This window comes from Astatotilapia calliptera, chromosome 3, assembly GCF_900246225.1.
Source record: "Astatotilapia calliptera chromosome 3, fAstCal1.2, whole genome shotgun sequence".
NCBI classification, from domain to species: domain Eukaryota; kingdom Metazoa; phylum Chordata; class Actinopteri; order Cichliformes; family Cichlidae; genus Astatotilapia; species Astatotilapia calliptera.
The window spans coordinates 21909117-21926991 of NC_039304.1; the positions used below are offsets into that span (position 1 = coordinate 21909117).

The window sequence follows — 17875 nt, forward strand, 5'->3', positions numbered from 1 at the left end:
TTGGAGCCAATCCACATCTCTTTTCCTTCCTATAGCTTTAAAATGATACAAGAGCAATAGTTCTCCAGGCTTTCTGAGGTTCTTTCAAAGCTTTTCTTTGGACAATTGCTGCTTTTCAGTCCTGTGCTTGTAGCTGGTCAGTTTTAATGGATTGTGTCTGAACAAATTGAGAACCAAAGGCGTGTCAGGCCAAAAACAGCTATCTACAACAGATTAACAGTATCTGAAGATCATGTCCTTAAGAAACAGGAAAGAATCCAGCAAAGACCTGACACAGGACCTGAGAGATGGATCTGGACCTTCAGCTCATGCATCTGATGTTCACTGAAGCTTCATCAGAAATGGTCTCAGTGGAAAGATGGTTGAGGTGTGCCAAACTACACAAGACTGAAAATCAGTGGCAGCAGTTCTGGTGTCTGTAAAACACAGTGAAGGCTCTTTCATGGTTGGGAGCTGCATTACAGCAGCGAATGTTTTGAATGTCCTCCAAGAAGCCTGGAAAACTATTCCTGAAGACTACTTAAAACAATAACAAGAAAGCTGCCTAAGAGAGTTCAGACTGTGCTGAAGAATAAAGGTGGTCCTACCAACGCCGACTTTCAAGCTCATTACAATTGTACGCGCTGCATTACCATGTTTGTATACATATGTTTCAATAAATCGTCGTACCTATTTCCCATTTTTCTAACAACATATAAAGAAATAAAGGGTGACTCTAGACTTTTGCTCAGTACTGAGCCTTCTTTAGGGAGTTGTGGTGTGCTTTCACAGCAGGAAGTTGGCAGACCAATTTACATATTGCTGGTTTTGGTCTTTTCATGGGAGCAAGAAAATACAAAACCACAGCCTTCTTCATGTTTGCCCATGTTTTACAGTGCATGTAACCTGAAAAGGTTTTTACACATATCTGAAGACATTTCACATGTCTAATAAATAAAAACTATCATGCATTGCACACATTCAGATTCTCACAGCTACTTCATAGAACCGTGCATCCTCTCCTCGCGTCTGTTGCCTGATGGCTTCATTGCTTTTTATTTCTGAGCAGCAGCTGTGTGTGTCTATTTTATTATTATTGTTACCTGTGGTTTGACACACTCAAACCACAAACACGTAGTGTGGTTAAGTACTTAGCTCTGCTGAATGGGAGATTAATTCTGAAGCCACTAAAGTAGGTTCGATGTGCAGTTTGTTGTAGTTTTGCATTATGTATAACATGTACAGAATTAATATTTTAAACCGTTTCCACATGCCTTGTTCCATCTCTGCTGCCTGAAGTGGTAAGCCGTGCACACCACGAACCACCAAATCGATGGAAAAGCAGTTTTCATCCAGTGATTCATGAAAAATACCAGTTAAAATACAGTAATGGGGCTCTTTAAGTCCCGATCATAAATAATACATAGTTTAATAAATCTTGCAGGCCAAAGAAAAAAAAAACCCAAAAAAAACCCCGACATGAGCCGGGAGACATTTCTTGGCTCAAACACATACTCTCACACAACTATATTGTTCCTTCACTTCCTCAGCAGCACCCTACTGATCACCAGAGTAATAAAAGAACATAAATGACACATTAAATATGAGCAGAAAGCATTAAAAATGGATCACAGCCGAGATAAATGAAGACTCTTTAAGACCCCAGTCGGCCCAGCTGCCTTAAGAGGCTTTAAGGATCGTGCATTAACGCTCTCCCTTTGTCTTTCTGTGCTTCAGGGTTCGGATTGAGCAGCTTTCACCTGGTTGAACATGTCCTTAATGACAACGTACAGCCGTGTAACCCTAGAACCCGGGCCATAGGCGGCCTGTGAGAGGAGATGATTAAATATTCAAGCGCCACGATCCACAGGCTTCAAGTCTTTGTCCCATCAAGGAGTTTGATGTTTTTATTTGTGCCAGTGTGTTTAATTATTGTATATGCGGCACAGGGTTGCTGGTAGGTTATTAAATCCATGCCTTTCATATTCAGGGCGAAGGGCCTGGAGATCTTATTGCAATAACGCCCAAGCTGTACAGTAAATCCCCACATCCAGAAGCATCACCTTAACAGAGTCTCCACAAGGTGAGGTGTGATCTTGACTGGCTGTTCGATGAAGTACCAGGGGTTGGAGAAAAAAAGATGTTAGTGCTTCTTGGTGGATGGAGAGCCTGCCCAGAGGGCAACAGCAGTATTGACAGGGTGGTGAAGGCAGAGAAGGACCTTAGAAGGAAGAAAGGGAGGTCAAAAAGCTGACGAGACACAGGCTTCATACATGTGCTCAGTCTCTGTGGGACTTGTATGGCCAAATTGAGTATCCAGCAGTTTTTAGGCTTACCCTCAGGATAAGGTCTCCATCTCACTGGCCTTTTTATCCCCCCGTCCCTTCACTGATTTCAACTCTAGAGTCAGTAAGAAAAAAAAGGCTAAAGAAGGAAGAGTTGTTTTGTGGTGTCACGTTAATGGTTGTGAGTTGATCTCAGTGTCTGTCTGGCCTCTTAGGAGGCTCTTCGGAGGCCTGACAGCCGATCCCTTTATGTCATTATGTCTCCTCAAGGACTTTAAGTGGCATATGTTAGGAAAGAGAGAGAGCGAATGAGAGCTTGAGAAACGGAGAACAAACACAAGTAACATGATACTATCCCAGTGTGATACACACAAAGCACACTCTGTGCTGCACAATAGACCCGATATCGCCACTTCTCTATTGACTCCCAGTCGCATGAAACAGATTTCCTTCAAAGAACCACTTTCATCCGAAACCCTCTCATATCCACTGCAGTCAGGGCTGCAGAGGCGTACAGCTGGGTTAAACTTCCCTCCCAGTGTTCCTCCAGCTTTTGTGCCTTCCCACCCTGATAAGGTCTGATGGATCGGAAAGGAGAAAGATTAAAATTCAAGTCCAAGTATGTCCAATCCCCTTTTTCCTAATTTATTTTCATGTCAAACCAAACACACATAGAAGGAAGAGGGGATACTCTAATTCAAGATAAACCCAGACATTTCTCAAGGATAGCCTTATTCCCCCAAAAACCCCAGACCAGCCAACAATCGTAGTCTCATGAGTCACGATGAGTTAAACAATGCAGTTTGTTGGGCACTCGGATAATTTTCAAGTCTATGAGGAGTTTTCCAGTCTATGAGGACTGAGTTTGTGAGGGTTTTGTCCCTTGCTTATTTGTCCGACCTCGAGTTCCTACAGCAGTCTTTGAGTTGATTCCAGTTCCTGAGGCAGGGGTTGCAGCAGCAGGCACTGGTGGCTGGCTGCGGTGGGCTGGATGTCTAAGCAGGGTTGTGCGTACAGGCTGCTGGAAGGAGTGTGACTGCTGCTGAGGCCGAGCCTGAGAGGTCAGACGGTACCGCAGTAACTGGGAACGTAGGAGCATCTTTGTGTACTGGACTTCCGGCATGATGAGCCTCAGGCAGAGCTCCTGGTCCTGGCTCGAGAAGCTTTGGGTAATATTTACAGGGAGGTCATAACCGACTATGTCAACTTTGCCGCTAGGCTGCCAGGGGCGGAGCTCCTTGTTTTTGATTTCAGCAGCTGAACGAACAAGCGGCATGCCTTCACCGAAACACCTTTTCATCAGCTTCTCCTGGGCCTCACGAAGGAGGCGCACCTCCCTCGCCACACAGGCTGGACCCACAGCAGAGATTTGACGCCACAGTGAGGCGTTAAAGTGATCATAGAGCTGGGCATCTAAGGAATTCCAGGCACGGATCTTTTTGCGAAGATCATCAGTCAGGCCCTGCTTGGAACTTGGCGTCCGCATGTTGAGCTTAACATACAAAATGTCATCCAGATCCCAGGAAAGGAGGTGTCGAAGTAGAACCAGAGATTCATCAAAGTACTCAGAGATCATCACCAGGGAGAACACTCGCTCCACCTGTGCTACAAAAGCTTTTGCATAAGAGACATCTTTCGCTGGGCGATCTTTGTCTCCGCCCAAGTCGTAGGTCAAGGTGTTACGTGCATACATGGAGTAGTTCTCCTCTGGTTTGTAGTAGCGCCAGGGTTCATCTAAGAAAGCTTCCAGTGAACCATTAGGGACCCTCTTGAAACTCTGACAGTACTGGTTATAGTAACTGAACAAGGACTCAAACATGGAGCCAGGCTCTCTCAGGATCGTGACGTATATCGTATCATTTGGCATCAGTCGTTTCAGCTCAGCCTTATTGAAGCGCATGTGGTTGGTGACGATGTTTGGCGGTAGCGTGTGCTGATGCACAGAGTGAGTTGTGAAGGATCGCGGGTAGCAGAACTGGTGACCGCAGGCCTGTATGGGTAACGCCACCGTCAGGTTGTTGCGCTCTGCAAAGCGGAAGAGCAGATTCTGCATGGTGCTGCTGGCTGTTTTGTGGGTTTTCAGGAAAACCACGTTACTGTGCTTAGGCTTCAGGCCGGAGTAAGGGTGAGAGTGCAGGGCTGGACAACCGAGGTGGAAGGCATCCATGGTCCTGGTGGCAAAAAACAACAACAGTTTACTTAAAGCTGCATTAGCTTAAACAGCACAAAGAGCAGCTGTTCTGGATAAAATGGTGACATTAGAGACAAAGCTGCACACAGATAATGGAAGAAACTAATGTGTTGTACAGAACAGAAGCAACACAACGGGAAGGCAAAAATAGTAACCATAAATGGGACTGAAGGGAAAGGTAGAAAGATATAGCCACGAGAGGAGAGGAGGCCAGAAATGCAATATATGATATAATATACAGTGTGTCTGTTTTTATTGTATAGTGGACTGACATTCAGGGAACACACAGATGATAGTACGAATTATTACTTTTCAAAGTGTCATGTACATTAAGTTTTTATTGGCAGAATTATTCATGAACTTTATCAAAAGATCTTGGTGGCAAATGTTTATCATTTTTTAATGAAGACGTTCATACTATATACATACAGTTAGGTCCATATATATTTGGACAAGGACACAAGTTTAGTTTTTTTTTTGCGGTCAAACTCTTTTTAAAGGGACCAAAAATAATTGGACAATTAACTCAAAGGCTGTTTCATCAGTAGCTGTGGGCAGTTCCTTTGTTATGTCATAATCAATTTTAGCAGATAAAAGACCTGGACTTTATTTAAGGTGCGGTTCTTGCATTTGGAAGATTTTGCTGTGAACAGACAACATGCAGTCAAAGGAGCTCTCCATGCAGGTGAAACAAGCTATCCTTAAACTGTTAAAGCAGAAAAAAGCCTTTCCGAAGAAGTGCTACGATATTAGGAGTGGCAAAGTCTACAGTTTGGTCCATCCAAGGAAAGAAAGAAAGAAAGAAAGAAAGCACTGGTGAACTCAGCGATGCAAAAAGACCTGGACGTCCATGAAGACAGCTTTGGTGGATGATCGTAGAATCATTTGCATGGTGAAGAGAAACAGCTTCACAACAGCCAACCAAGTGAACAACACTGCGTGAAAGACTGCAATGCAAGGTGCAAGTCACTCATAAGCCCCAAGAATAGAAAGGCTAGATTGGACTTTGCTTAAAAAAATATCTAAGAAAGCCAGCACAAAAATATTCTTTGGACAGATGAAACCAAGATCAACATCTATCAGAATGATGCCAAGAAAAAAGTATGGAGAAGGCGTGGAACGGCTCATGATCCAAAGCATAGCACATCATCTGCAAAACATGGCAGAGGGAGTATGCTGGCTTGGGCCAGTGGCACTAGGCACTAGTATTTATTGATGATGTGGATGAAGTGGAATAGTCTTGAATGGCCAAGTCAGTTACCTGATCTTAACCCAGCTGAGCATGCATTTCACTGTTGAAGACTAAACTTCGGTCAGAAGGGTCCACAAGCAAACAGCAACTGAAAGACTGCTCTGCAGTAAAGGCCGGGCATTAAAAAGGATTAAAGCATTAAAAAGGAGGAAACCTGGTGATGTCCATGAGTTCAAACCTTCAGACTGTCCTTGCCATCAAAGGGTTTTCAACCAGGTATTAGAAATGAACATCTTATTTTCAGTTATTTAATTTGTCCAATTACTTTTGACCCACTGATATGAAGAGATTATATTAAAAGAAATGCTTTAGATCCTCACATTTTTATGCAATTGTTCAACCCACTAAATTAAAGTTGAAATTATGCACTTCAACTTCTGGGATGTGGTGGAAAACAGCTGACATGTGCAGTTAATGCATTTGCTGTAAGCACTGCAGGATACCAGTTCTAAATTCTCCTAAAATCTGAGGTGTTTGGTACATATCACTGAATAAAGTAACATAAAGAATGCAGTGCTCACTGCAGAGTCAATGATAAGAGGTGGGATGTGGAAACAAGAGCGTTCAGTGAAGTGAGACGATAAAGACGTTGAGAATAGGAAGTTGAAGAGAGCAAAATGCTGGGCTGTCAAAAGTCTACAGCACTCTACTTTTATAATTGGTCCCTCGACCAGCATGGCGGTGCTTAGGCGCTCAAGGTTTCTATGCTTGACTTTAATAATAAGCCCCTCTCTATTAATTTGCCTATGAGGCAAAAGTGTGGCACAACGACTGTCAGGATTTTTCACTGTAACAAGGACCATATGGATTTATAGAAGAATAACGGATATTTAATGTGTTTTCATATCGTGGGTCACTCACCAGGTCAAGTGACCCCCATGGTGCAGCAGAAGACTGATGGTACTGATGGCAATGATGACCAGGAATATCTTCTTCTTCCACATCTGTGGGAAGCAGAGGGAAAAAGAGACGGCGAGTGAGAACTTAAGCAAAAACAGAGAGCAGGAGGGTGGCGGGAACGAGAGCAGATGGAGGTGTAAGGAGAAAGCAAATATGAGCATCAGGTTCGAGGGAGAGCGACGGAGAAAATGGGCAACGCGAATTTGGGGGACAAGAAAAGAAGAGAAGGTTAAGAGACTGAAATGATGAAAGGAAGCAGTAATGAAAAGCGAAACGAGAGAAAGGAAAGGGAATCGAGAAAGCGAATAAGAGCAAGAGACGGACACGACGCAGGATGATTTATTCAATAACTGCTGGGATCCATTAGCAGGAGAGGGGGATGCGTCTTGGCTTTTGTCACTCACTAATAACACAGTGAACGATACCTTCATTACCTTCCACAGCTGTAACAGTCACATTTACTGACACCCTGGGCAAATGGCCTCGTACATTAGGTCTTGTTAGAAATGACATACGCACGTGTGGAAAGCAAAAAAACAAAAGCAGCACATCACGCTGAGATCGCTCTATAGCAGAAACTCCTCGTGACACTCGACCCGTGCTGCTGAAAAGCTACGACGGGCAGTGGAACCCGGGAGGAGGTCCAAGCCTCTCTCGACAGCGTCTCACTTGCATAACAATAGCTGACGTCTCTCTCCTTGATTACACTGTGATGTTACGATCTGCATGGATGCCAGCAGAGGAGACGCGAGCTCGCGTTACTCCCAGCAGCTGGATTTTACGCTGCATATGCCGTTTGTGAAGGAGCACAAGTGCATCAGTTTGAGGCACCCGTGGTCCCAGTGGGGGAAACTACTGACCGTGGCAGAGCTGCTGCCACCCACTCAAACAAACATGATCGTTAATCGTTTGCTGTACAGATGCAGATGTTGTATGCAGGAGTGAAATAATCAATACATTTCGACAAACATTGTTTTATTTGATTTAAATGGTGGCTTAATGTCTTTTTTTTAATAGATCAGTTCAAGATTATCTCAATAAAATGTACTGCCCCCTAAAAAAGCTTTTTTTTCACTAAACAAGAACTCACGTTTTAAATTCAGAAGCAAGCACATACTCAATAAAGCTGTCAAATAACGCATTTCAGGAAAAAGACAAGAAAAAAAACACAGCTATAGAGCACAGAGTCAGGCTTTTGTTCAAAACCCACAGCTCATGAATAAAAACAAGATTTGGGGGGGATCTTTGTGCAGAGGAAGCACAATTGTTGGAGAACAGTAAGTCACGAATCCAAAGTCAAATCTCCAAATGTACCCAATAAGTAATTAAGCTTTCAGTGAAGAAGTAACAGCTGACCTCATGTTGATTTGTAGAAGATTAAGAGAGAATGAGCCGAGTGTATACCGACATTCACTCCTGTTGTTTTTTTCCTCCCAGCTTTAAAAGCCTTGAACAGCTGTTGGCTGCAGGAATGTGCGTAAACACACGTGTGTGGGCACACAAATGCACAAAGCCGTAAGCCTGCTCTGATACCAAACAGGCAGCCGTGCTCTCACACTAATTGACACAGATTGTGCAGACGCACAGTTTGATTTGTTGATTTGTGCCCTCTGCTCTCCTGATGACACAACCATCTGACCACAACTAGATCTATTCTTATTCATTTATGTTTTTGTACTGAATTGCTCATTCATAACCCCAAATTTCAGTCCCATCTCCTGCATTTCTTATGTGGCAGAGCTGCCAGTTTGGTTCAAAGAATAGTCCACAGAGCTGCACAAGGCATGCTGCTAATGTTTATCTTTATATTTGATTCAATTAATCTGCTTTTTTGCCTCTTTTTTTCTTAGCAAAGATATTAACCATTTAAAGTCTTAACCATGAAGTAGTTGCCAGTGTTCACTGAAATAAAGAAATTACATATTAATTTGTATCACATTTGCTACAAAGACTCTGTGGTGCAAAAGCAGAGAGACTCACTCGCTACACTTCCATATTTACAGTGCTGATAGGTTCATATGACGAAACAATATTATTACAGACTTTCTGTACACGGTAGACTCCGTCTCAGCAACGTGACATTAAGACGGTAAACTTCCAGATCCACAGATATCAAAACTTGGTAAGTAGAATCAAACAATACAGTTATTTTACATCGTTTAAAAGGGTAATTAGTTAATATAAACTGTAAACTGCTTGTTAATGCAAATATCTAATCAGCCAATCACACGGCAGTTCTCTCTGGGTGTCCCGTTGATGTTAGACATCAGAGAAAGACGGCTTTGCGCTGATATGAATCCCGCAGTAATGCTAATAACCACTTGTTAAAACAAAGGCGTGCAGATAAGACTGGCCCGGGGCAACTCCTCTCAGCTAGGAACAGGAAATGGAGGCTTCAGTTTGCTCACACTCACCAGAATTGGACAATATAAGAAAATGATGAGTCTCAATTTCTGCTGCAACAATCAGATGCTAAGAATTTGATGTAAATAATAGGAGACCATGGATTCATCCTGCTTTGAATCAAAGATTTAGGTTAGTGGTGGTGGTGTGTGGGATGCTTTCCTTCCACATTTAGTATCATCTGAGCATCATTTACCTGTGTGTTTGTTAAGTGTTGCAGATTTCATGATGAAAACCAGGGTTTAACCCAAAAATGTTTCTCCATGGTCAAGCTTATGCTAGTTGAGTTCAAATGTGAGCAAAAGTCTTCCTTTCATCGGTCGATATTTCGTTTCCTCCACTGGATTTGAATTCAATAAAGACTTTGCTTTCAGTCTATTTCTCCGTTTTAATCAGACCTCATCAACAAATGATGCTGACATCTTATTTTTCTAGTGGAAAGAATCTATTCGACCAATCATCATCATCCCGAGGTTCCCCGTGTTTATTAGAATGGGTTCTAAGCACTTTAATGTGCCTAGATGCTGCAGTGTAAAATCCGAAGGTGATAGCACGTTATCCAAGAGGTATGAGAACAATGAATGAATTTCTTAGATCCACAAGTGGTTTCTCTGTGCAGCGCTTATCATTCCCCAGCTATGTGTTCTTTGATTTACAGCAAAAGTTGTTCTCTGCTCCACTGGAAAGAAGAACTGTCAAGACTTCACCTGAGCACAGACTGTCTGAAAACTACTCATCGCACTTAGTGTGGAAGTGGGTTCTTTTCTTCTCTTTAATAAATAAAACACAGTCTCTGTGGATGGAGATACTCATGTTTTCCTTCGGTACTTTGGGACTAACTGTCACTCACTCTTGGACCCACAGAAGATGACACATGCCTCTGTGGAAAATGTTTCACTTTAGCAACTGATTTCTCAGATCCCTTTGCATTTTTCTCAACAAACAAAGAAGCTCCTAAACCTGTGTTCAGGCACACAAATATTAGAGTTGGGGTGAATGCACAAAAAACACAGTCTTTTTGTTTTTAATGAGGTTTTCCAGTATGAGTGGAAAAGCTGTGGGACTCCATGAACTGCATTGCTACTGAAACAGAGAATAAAAATGGCTGCATTCAGCATTTGCAGATGAACCCGAGTGATGTCTGCTAAAAAAGCTAAAGTGGGAACGAGGGTAAATGTTTAAATATGGCTTCAATGGGAATTTTAAGCACGGCAAAAGCTGCTTCAACTCACTTCATTAGGTACATCTGTTCAACTTTTCTTTAATACAAATATATAATCAGCCAGATACATAGTAAAAACCAATGCATTTATGTATAAACATGTAGACAGGTACTCAGAACTTGCTGCTGTAAACCCACGTCCATCAGGCCTCAACATACCGTGGTTTTAACGGGTACCTTCATGGGAGAATGGCTGCTTGAAGCTGATAGAAAGGCGACAGAGTTACAACCATGTATGCAGAAGAGCATCTTTGAATGCACAACATGGTGAGCAGCCAATCAGCTCACCCTTTCCCATGCTAGGAACCGCAGTGTGTAGACATGTCTGCACTTCAGTGTAATAGGTGTAAAAGATAAAGATTCAGTTGATGGATTGGGACAGTGCCTCTACATGCCTTTGGTTGCTACTGCTGCTACTGAGCTAATCCAACGTAAAGAAAATGCAGCATGATTATTCCATGGTTTGATTTCTGGATGGTTTATATGGCTCCATTTCATGCAGTCAAACAACAACAGCTACATCTGCATGAAGCAGAGCGAGACAGACTTTTCATCACCATCCTAAGAAATGTTACCTGTTCCAGGCTGATTAATTACATTTAGTTACCCCGGGTTCTTCACCTAAAGGGTAGATCTCATTTGCATAAGAAAATGTCAGCGTAATACCTGTTTTGAACGAAGCACGTAAACACAGACTGATCCATCGTGGTTCGGTGAGCAATGACATCAAGGCCAAAGCTGATGCAAGGCCGTGATAAGACACAAGGAAGTAGTAAGAAGTAAGAAGAGCAGGTTTATAGCCCTGTGAGTGTAGATGTGTGTGTGTGTGTGTGTGTGTGTGTGTGTGTGTGTGTGTGTGTGTGTGTGTGTGTGTGTGTGTGTGTGTGTGTGTGTGTGTGTGTGTGAGGGGGATGGAGGAAGATCATGTGTCACAGTGAGTTAATAAGAAAGGGATTTAAGTGGCTTTCAGCAGGCAGACTCGACCTCTTCCCCCTCATCCACCCTCAGCCGCTGCCACCCCCTCCTCCCTTCACCTCGTAATCATCTTCCTCCTCTTTATCCTCCTTCGGCACAAACACTCTGGCCTCTTTAATTAAAAATGTCTGATTAGGTTTCTCTAACGATCGCTGCAGATACAAAAGCAGGGAGTGAGAGGACACCCAATCCTGTCAGTGGTAGTAGTACGGCTTGTTTTGTGAATAAAATGAAGGCATCAGCTTGTTGCTCATTACCCCGGACTTGGCGGCTTTGCTCGTTCCTAAAACCTCATGTCCTTTGTTGTTCAGTGTTTTTAAGTTTCATTCTGGTATCTCTAATTTAATTTAGTCCAAAAAAAAAAAGCTGAAACTAACTTAGCTACTGATGAACTGATAACACTTGTTCTCAGTAAATGCATCTACCACAGACACATGGATCATATCTGTGATACACATGGCTGGATTCTGTTTGACTGTTAATTTAAAAGTCAAAGAAAGCCGCTGCATGCATGTGTGCATGTGTGTGTTGAGGATGACACTAAGATGGAATTTTACTGAAACATATCACCACACCTCACATACCTACAATAGAGTGCTTTTGTCTTTGTAAAAAGCACATATTTGTTAGAGACTCATATTTCTCTGCAGACACAGTTTATGTAACATGCTTGTAAATCACAATAACGCTTTGTTCTCGTTCCCTCTTTACTAAAACATTAGATGTAGTAGGGTTCTCACATTTGGCCTGTTAAATACATACACATATTAGTTTGTAATGAAGCTCTAATAACAATAGTTTTAAATCATCCAGCAAGCGATGAGGCGACAACTGTGCTTATTCGTGTCTTTTTTAATTTATCTGCTCCCAAACTTTGTGCCATCAGTGCAGTACTCATTTTATTGTGAATCTATGCTACGTTTCTGCATTACTGCTTTTGTTGTCTGCTCTAAGCTTGACCCTCAGACAGGCAGAGGTAACTAAAAAGTCGGAGTACAGTGGATTAGTGGCCTTTTACCCCCTAAACTGTTTCCGCTTTTATGACTGTAGCGTAATACATGTTGCGTCAACTGCCTCACCTCAGTGTGTGCTGTAGAAAGGATGAAAATAGCATGTGTAAATATGCAAAGTGCCAGAAACAACTACCTCCCGCTGCAAACACAACGGCACCACTTTCCGAGCAAACGAGCATGCTAACACAAAGCTAGCAACGAAATACTTCCATGTTCAAAGTGATGCCAACCCAAACCAGGCTAACCGGCACTGGATATGTTTTTCTTTCCGGCTGCGTTTTGTGTTTGCAAACACAATTCAATCTGAGATGGAGAAAAGTCAGAAAACAGCATCTCTTTTAAATTTTCCCAGCAGGTTTTTCAAATTCTGTCCTCCAGTCTCTACTATCTTTCGGAGAGTGTACCTCTGTTCTCCCAGAGGTCTTCTTTTTACATCTCCGCTGCTGTTATGTGAAAACACAATATCTCCAAAATGTCAATACTTCATGAATCAGTGAAAAAAAAAAGCGAAGCACTCTTAAAAAGTTATATTTCCTTTGGCTCTGTGCAAACCAGGGGTGAGCGTTGGAGTAGCCCGGCTCTGCAGAAATCCAGCAGCGACACAAGAGAATTACGATTAGAAGACACATAATACATGCGGTGAGAGAGAACCTTACGCACACAGTAACACTCAACAGCCACTGCTTGATACAGAAGCAGAGGAAAAAACTATCAAACTAACACGCGCATTTGAACAGCTGTTCCTCTCTTCAGGAACTCTCTCTGCAGGAGGGGGAGACACAGGAGAGGTGGAGGAAGATCTCAGCCTGGGCGTCTATTGTCTTATGTAGTCTGGAAGAAGAGTGGATGGTGGGGTGGGTGCAGTTTTCTCTGTGGTGGGGTTGGGTGGACTGTCCCGGGCTCTGTGGGCCCGGCGGTGCTGCTGCACTGGGCCCCGGTCTGGATGGGCCTGGGCCCCCTTTCCCTGGCGGATCGTAGAGTATGGGAGTGCCTACTGGGGTCAGCGGGGGAGCTGGCCCCAGGGAGGGGTCACTTGCCCCTCACTTCCTTCCCTCCCCATCTCCAGCTGCCTCCCTCTTCCCGCTCCACCACAACCACCCACACATGCAGGGCCTTGGAGTAGGGGTAAGTCACCAGGGTGCAGAGGAGGCTACTCCCCCCCCCCCCCCCCCCCCCCCTTCCCCGGTCCCTTTCCGGCTGCCTCTGCCTCAATTTTATCCCACAACTTAGACATTCACATTACTCACACTCTCATTACACATACATATAGGATCTTGGGGGTGGGCACACTACACGGAATCCAAAAGACCATCAGGGTGTACACCTCACCCCTGGCGTGGTTGCCCACGTCTCAATTTTAAATCCACGTAGACATTGAGGGCTATCAGGAGGGACTATGCGCTTACCTGCTGCTCTCTGGCAGGTAGCTCCATGCCCTCCTGGATTTTAATTGCACCTTAGAACACACATGCATCAACACTACAATGAGCGGGTGGAGGGAGGTTTGGAGTCTTCTCTCACCCCCATTCTCTGCGGCCTGCTGGAGCGGGGGGGCTAGGAGGAGTTGGCCGTCCGACTGCGGTCTGGAGTGTGGGGCCTCCCTGCTGCTGCGGAGTCGGGGCGGTCTGCCTCCCCCCACCGCAGGGAAAAGGGTAACACCACCTGGGTCTGGGTGCAGTTCCCCCCTCCAGGGGAAAGGGTACCTAGACCCGGTTCGTAGAGTACGCTTGGGGAGTGTGATCGTGTGTACAACGTCTCTTTATGTTTGTCTCCACGTTGGTTGAGTGTGGAGTAAGTGCATATGAGAGCATGAGGGTGGGAATGGATGTTTGTGTCTGTGTGTGCCTGTATGTCTGTGTCTAAACAGTATGTCAGGTTGGGTATCAGACGCCACCTCTCTGGGGACATCTCAGGGCCTCCAAGGTTTGGAGGCCTATCTCCCCCCCCCCCCCCCACACACACACACCACTTCCCCTGCCAGTGGGGGGGGGGGGGGAGACGCACCAATGTCTGACTCCCTCAGGCATCGGAGCTTTGGTGGTTCTTTGTGTCTGGGGATGGGCATCCAGGTACACACCGGCTCACTCCTTGGCGGCCGCTTATCGGGGCCTGGAGCCTGGGGCTCGCTCGGGCCACTTCGGAGGTGGGGTGCCCCCAACCTCTCGGCCTGGGGCTCGGTCACTCAGGCACGGCTGGCTGCCGGCGGAGCTCACGGGCGCGTCACTGCAACTCCCCCTGGCTTCTGCTCCGTGGCTGCTGAGTGAGCCCTCATCTGGGGCTCTCCTCAGCTCTTTCTGGGACAGTGGCGCGGCTGCCCCTCTGTTGGTCTTCCTTGGTCTCTTGTGTTCTGGGGGTCTCTGGATGTCTGGAGTTTTGATCTCCTCCATACCTGCTTCATGCCCTGGAGGACGGGGCTGTGGCCCCCCCACACCCTCTAGCAGATCATTACATGAAGGAACCTTTTAAAAACAAGCGCGTCCATGCTCACAGGTGTACACACGGGTGATCACACCCACAAACTACACCCTTTTTGGCTCCTACCTCAAAGCACACTGTGTTCTGTTGATCTTATGTGCTGCACAATAATGTTTAATATTTAGTATTTACTGTCATATTCCCATATATCACTGTGATGTTGTTTATTATTTTGCTCTTGTTTTCTTCTGCTTGTTCTCTTTTTTCTTTCTCAACAGGTGATCCAGGTGATCGATATATGCATTTTTTTTCTTCTGCCCGTTCTGTTGGTTTTTTGTTTTTTTGCCCTTCTCCCCCATCCCTCATCTCAGCTGTTTCTCTTTCCCTCTTTCTTTCTCCCCTTCTTTCCCCCAGTCAAGTCTGTCCCGTATTCAGCAAGTGAAAATAAAATAAACAATAAAAGGTGAATCAAATGGACCATTACGGCAAGGCTGGGATGGTCAATTTGGTAAAGTAAATCCGTTGGGCATCTTTCTTTGCCTTTAGACAATAATTCTGATGGCAAAAGAGCCAAACGGGACAGGCCAAAAAAAAAAAACAAAAGAAATAAAAAAAAACAGCTGTTCACTGCAGACCTTTGCCACACACACAAATGCAAGTAGCTTCCTCGCTGCAGGGCAACAGCAGCTGCTCCACTCTATAATCGTGTCATCTATACTGATGCCACATTATGATCTCTGACCATAAAGGGACTTTTACAACACTTAGATGCTCTTTAATGCTTCAAAGAAATAAAAGTCACACGCATCATTCCAGACTTTGACTCCGCCGCATGTATTTCTTGTATTTTTATCACACTGTGTTTGCCTGTGGCTTCCTGCTGATCGATTAACTCCAAACAGTCTATCTCATTAAAGAAAGCCATTACATGTAAGTACACAAACACATTAAAGGTAACATGCCAGAGTTCAACCTGGCATAATTGTTGTCAGACAGGACAGTGTAACACAGTCTTAACCAGTCACCAGGACTTCATTAGGTACACTTTGCTCGTACTGGGTTGGACGAGCTTCTTCCTTCAAAGCTGCTTTAATTTATTGTCTCACCTTCAACTTGACTGTGGAGGCCATCTGAGGACAGTGAACTCGTCATGTTATGTTCAAGAAACCAGCTTGATTTCTTGAATAAGAATATCTTTAATAAGAGGTCCAAAATATGCAAAGACAAATATACACCATTACACCAACACCAGCTTAATATGTTGGTAGAAAGCTCCCTTATTATATACACAGTCTGTCTGAAACTGAGATTCACTGAAATGCTTGATTTTCTTCAGTGCAGCTATCACAGCATTTAAAGGCTCACAACTGGACCTAATCATTAACTAGCCTAAACATGAAGACACAGAAATGCAGAAGACAGAGTAAAGGCTATTTTATTTTAGCCCAGGTTTAGTTTAGTCAACCGAAAAACGTGATCCACGAGCAAGTGAGCAGTTTCAAGGGCAGAAGGGAGCTTAGATAGAGGGACAAAATGCGCCGCCTTGGAAAACCTGTCAACAATGGTGAGAATAACTGAGTGATTCGCAGAACGCGGTAACCCGGTAACAAAGTCAACCGCAATATGCGACCAAGGCCGACCCGGGACAGGCAGGGGGTGTAGCAGCCCGGAGGGAGCCAGGTGACGGCTCTTATGATGCTCACAGGTGTCGCAGGCTAACACATATTCGCGGGTGTCACTCTCCAAAGTGGGCCACCCTGGCGTGCGCCTCAACAGGGAAACCGTACGACGCACGCCAGGGTGACAAGCGAAGCGAGACGCATGTACCCAGTGCAAGACGCACGCGCACGGCCGATGGAACAAACAGCTTGCCAGGCGGGCCCCAACCAGGGTCCGGATCCTGCCGCTGCGCACGGCGCACCAGGCTCTCGATCTCCCACGTCACGGCCCCCACCACGCAGGACGAGGGGATGATAGGAGCCACCCCCGTAGACTCAGACGTGGGAGAAAATTGACGGGACAAGGCGTCAGGCTTAACATTGCGAGAACCAGGTCGAAAAGAGATAGTAAAATGGAACCGGCTAAAAAATAGCTGCCACCTGGCCTGCCTGGAGTTGAGCCGCTTTGCACTCCGAATGTAGGAGAGATTCTTATGGTCCGTCCAAATCACAAAGGGCTGCTCCGCCCCCTCCAACCAGTGACGCCACTCTTCCAAAGCCAGCTTAACCGCCAGCAGCTCACGATTACCCACGTCATAGTTCCGCTCAGTTGGAGAAAATCGCAGCGAAAAAAACGCGCACGGATGGAGACGGCCATCGTCGGGTGAGCGCTGCGACAACACTGCTCCCGCACCTGCATCAGAAGCATCCACCTCCACAACAAACTGTCTGGTACCATCTGGGTGGGCGAGAACAGGCGCGGAGCAAAACAACTCCTTCAACCGAGCAAACGCCTGCTCGGCCTCAGGCGACCAACTGAAAACTCGAGCCGAGGACGTCAGCCGGGTAAGTGGAAGAGTGATCTGACTGAAGTTCTTAATAAATCGGCGATAAAAATTAGCAAACCCCAGAAACCTCTGCAGATGTTTGCGCGAGGAAGGAGTCGGCCAATAAGCGATCGCTCTGATTTTACCAGGATCGGGCCCAACCCGCCCCTTAGCAAGGACATAGCCCAGGAACGACACAGAACTAGCATGAAACTCACACTTTTCCGCTTTCATAAAAAGTTTGTTTTCCAGAAGCCGCTGCAAAACGCTGCGCACCTGCTGAACATGTTCCTCTAAAGACCGCGAAAAAACAAGAATGTCATCCAAGTAAACGAACACACACCGATTCAAAAAGTCCCGAAGCACATCATTAATCAATGCTTGAAACACCGCCAGCGCATTCGTCAGACCGAAAGGCATTACCAGATATTCATAATGTCCACGGTGAGTGTTAAAGGCCGTTTTCCACTCATCTCCCTGGCGTATGCGCACCAGATGGTACGCATTGCGAAGGTCCAGCTTTGTAAAAATGACTGCGTCCTGTAAAGGTTCAAAAGCAGAAGAGATCAGGGGAAGAGGGTATTTGTTCTTCACAGTTATGTCATTAAGACCCCGAAAATCAATGCAGGGCCTGAGAGATCCATCTTTCTTATCCACAAAGAAAAAACCCGCCGCCAACGGCGAAGACGATGGACGAATCAAGCCCGCCTCCAGTGACTCCGTAATATACCTCTCCATGGCTGCCTTCTCCGGAC

The 17875-nt window shown here is 45.2% G+C and overlaps 1 protein-coding gene across 1 annotated transcript in view; it reads right to left on the reverse strand.

The window, feature by feature from the left end:
* Window positions 1-565: 565 nt before the first annotated feature.
* The window catches only part of gal3st3 (galactose-3-O-sulfotransferase 3), a 52353-nt gene continuing 35043 nt past the window's right edge, over window positions 566-17875 (reverse strand). The window contains exons 2-3 of the mRNA XM_026162377.1: window positions 6569-6651; window positions 566-4435 (exon numbers count right to left, since the gene is read on the reverse strand). Coding sequence (XP_026018162.1) covers window positions 3115-4435; window positions 6569-6651 — 1404 coding nt within the window. The 3' untranslated portion in view covers window positions 566-3114. The remainder of the gene's footprint in view (window positions 4436-6568; window positions 6652-17875) is intronic.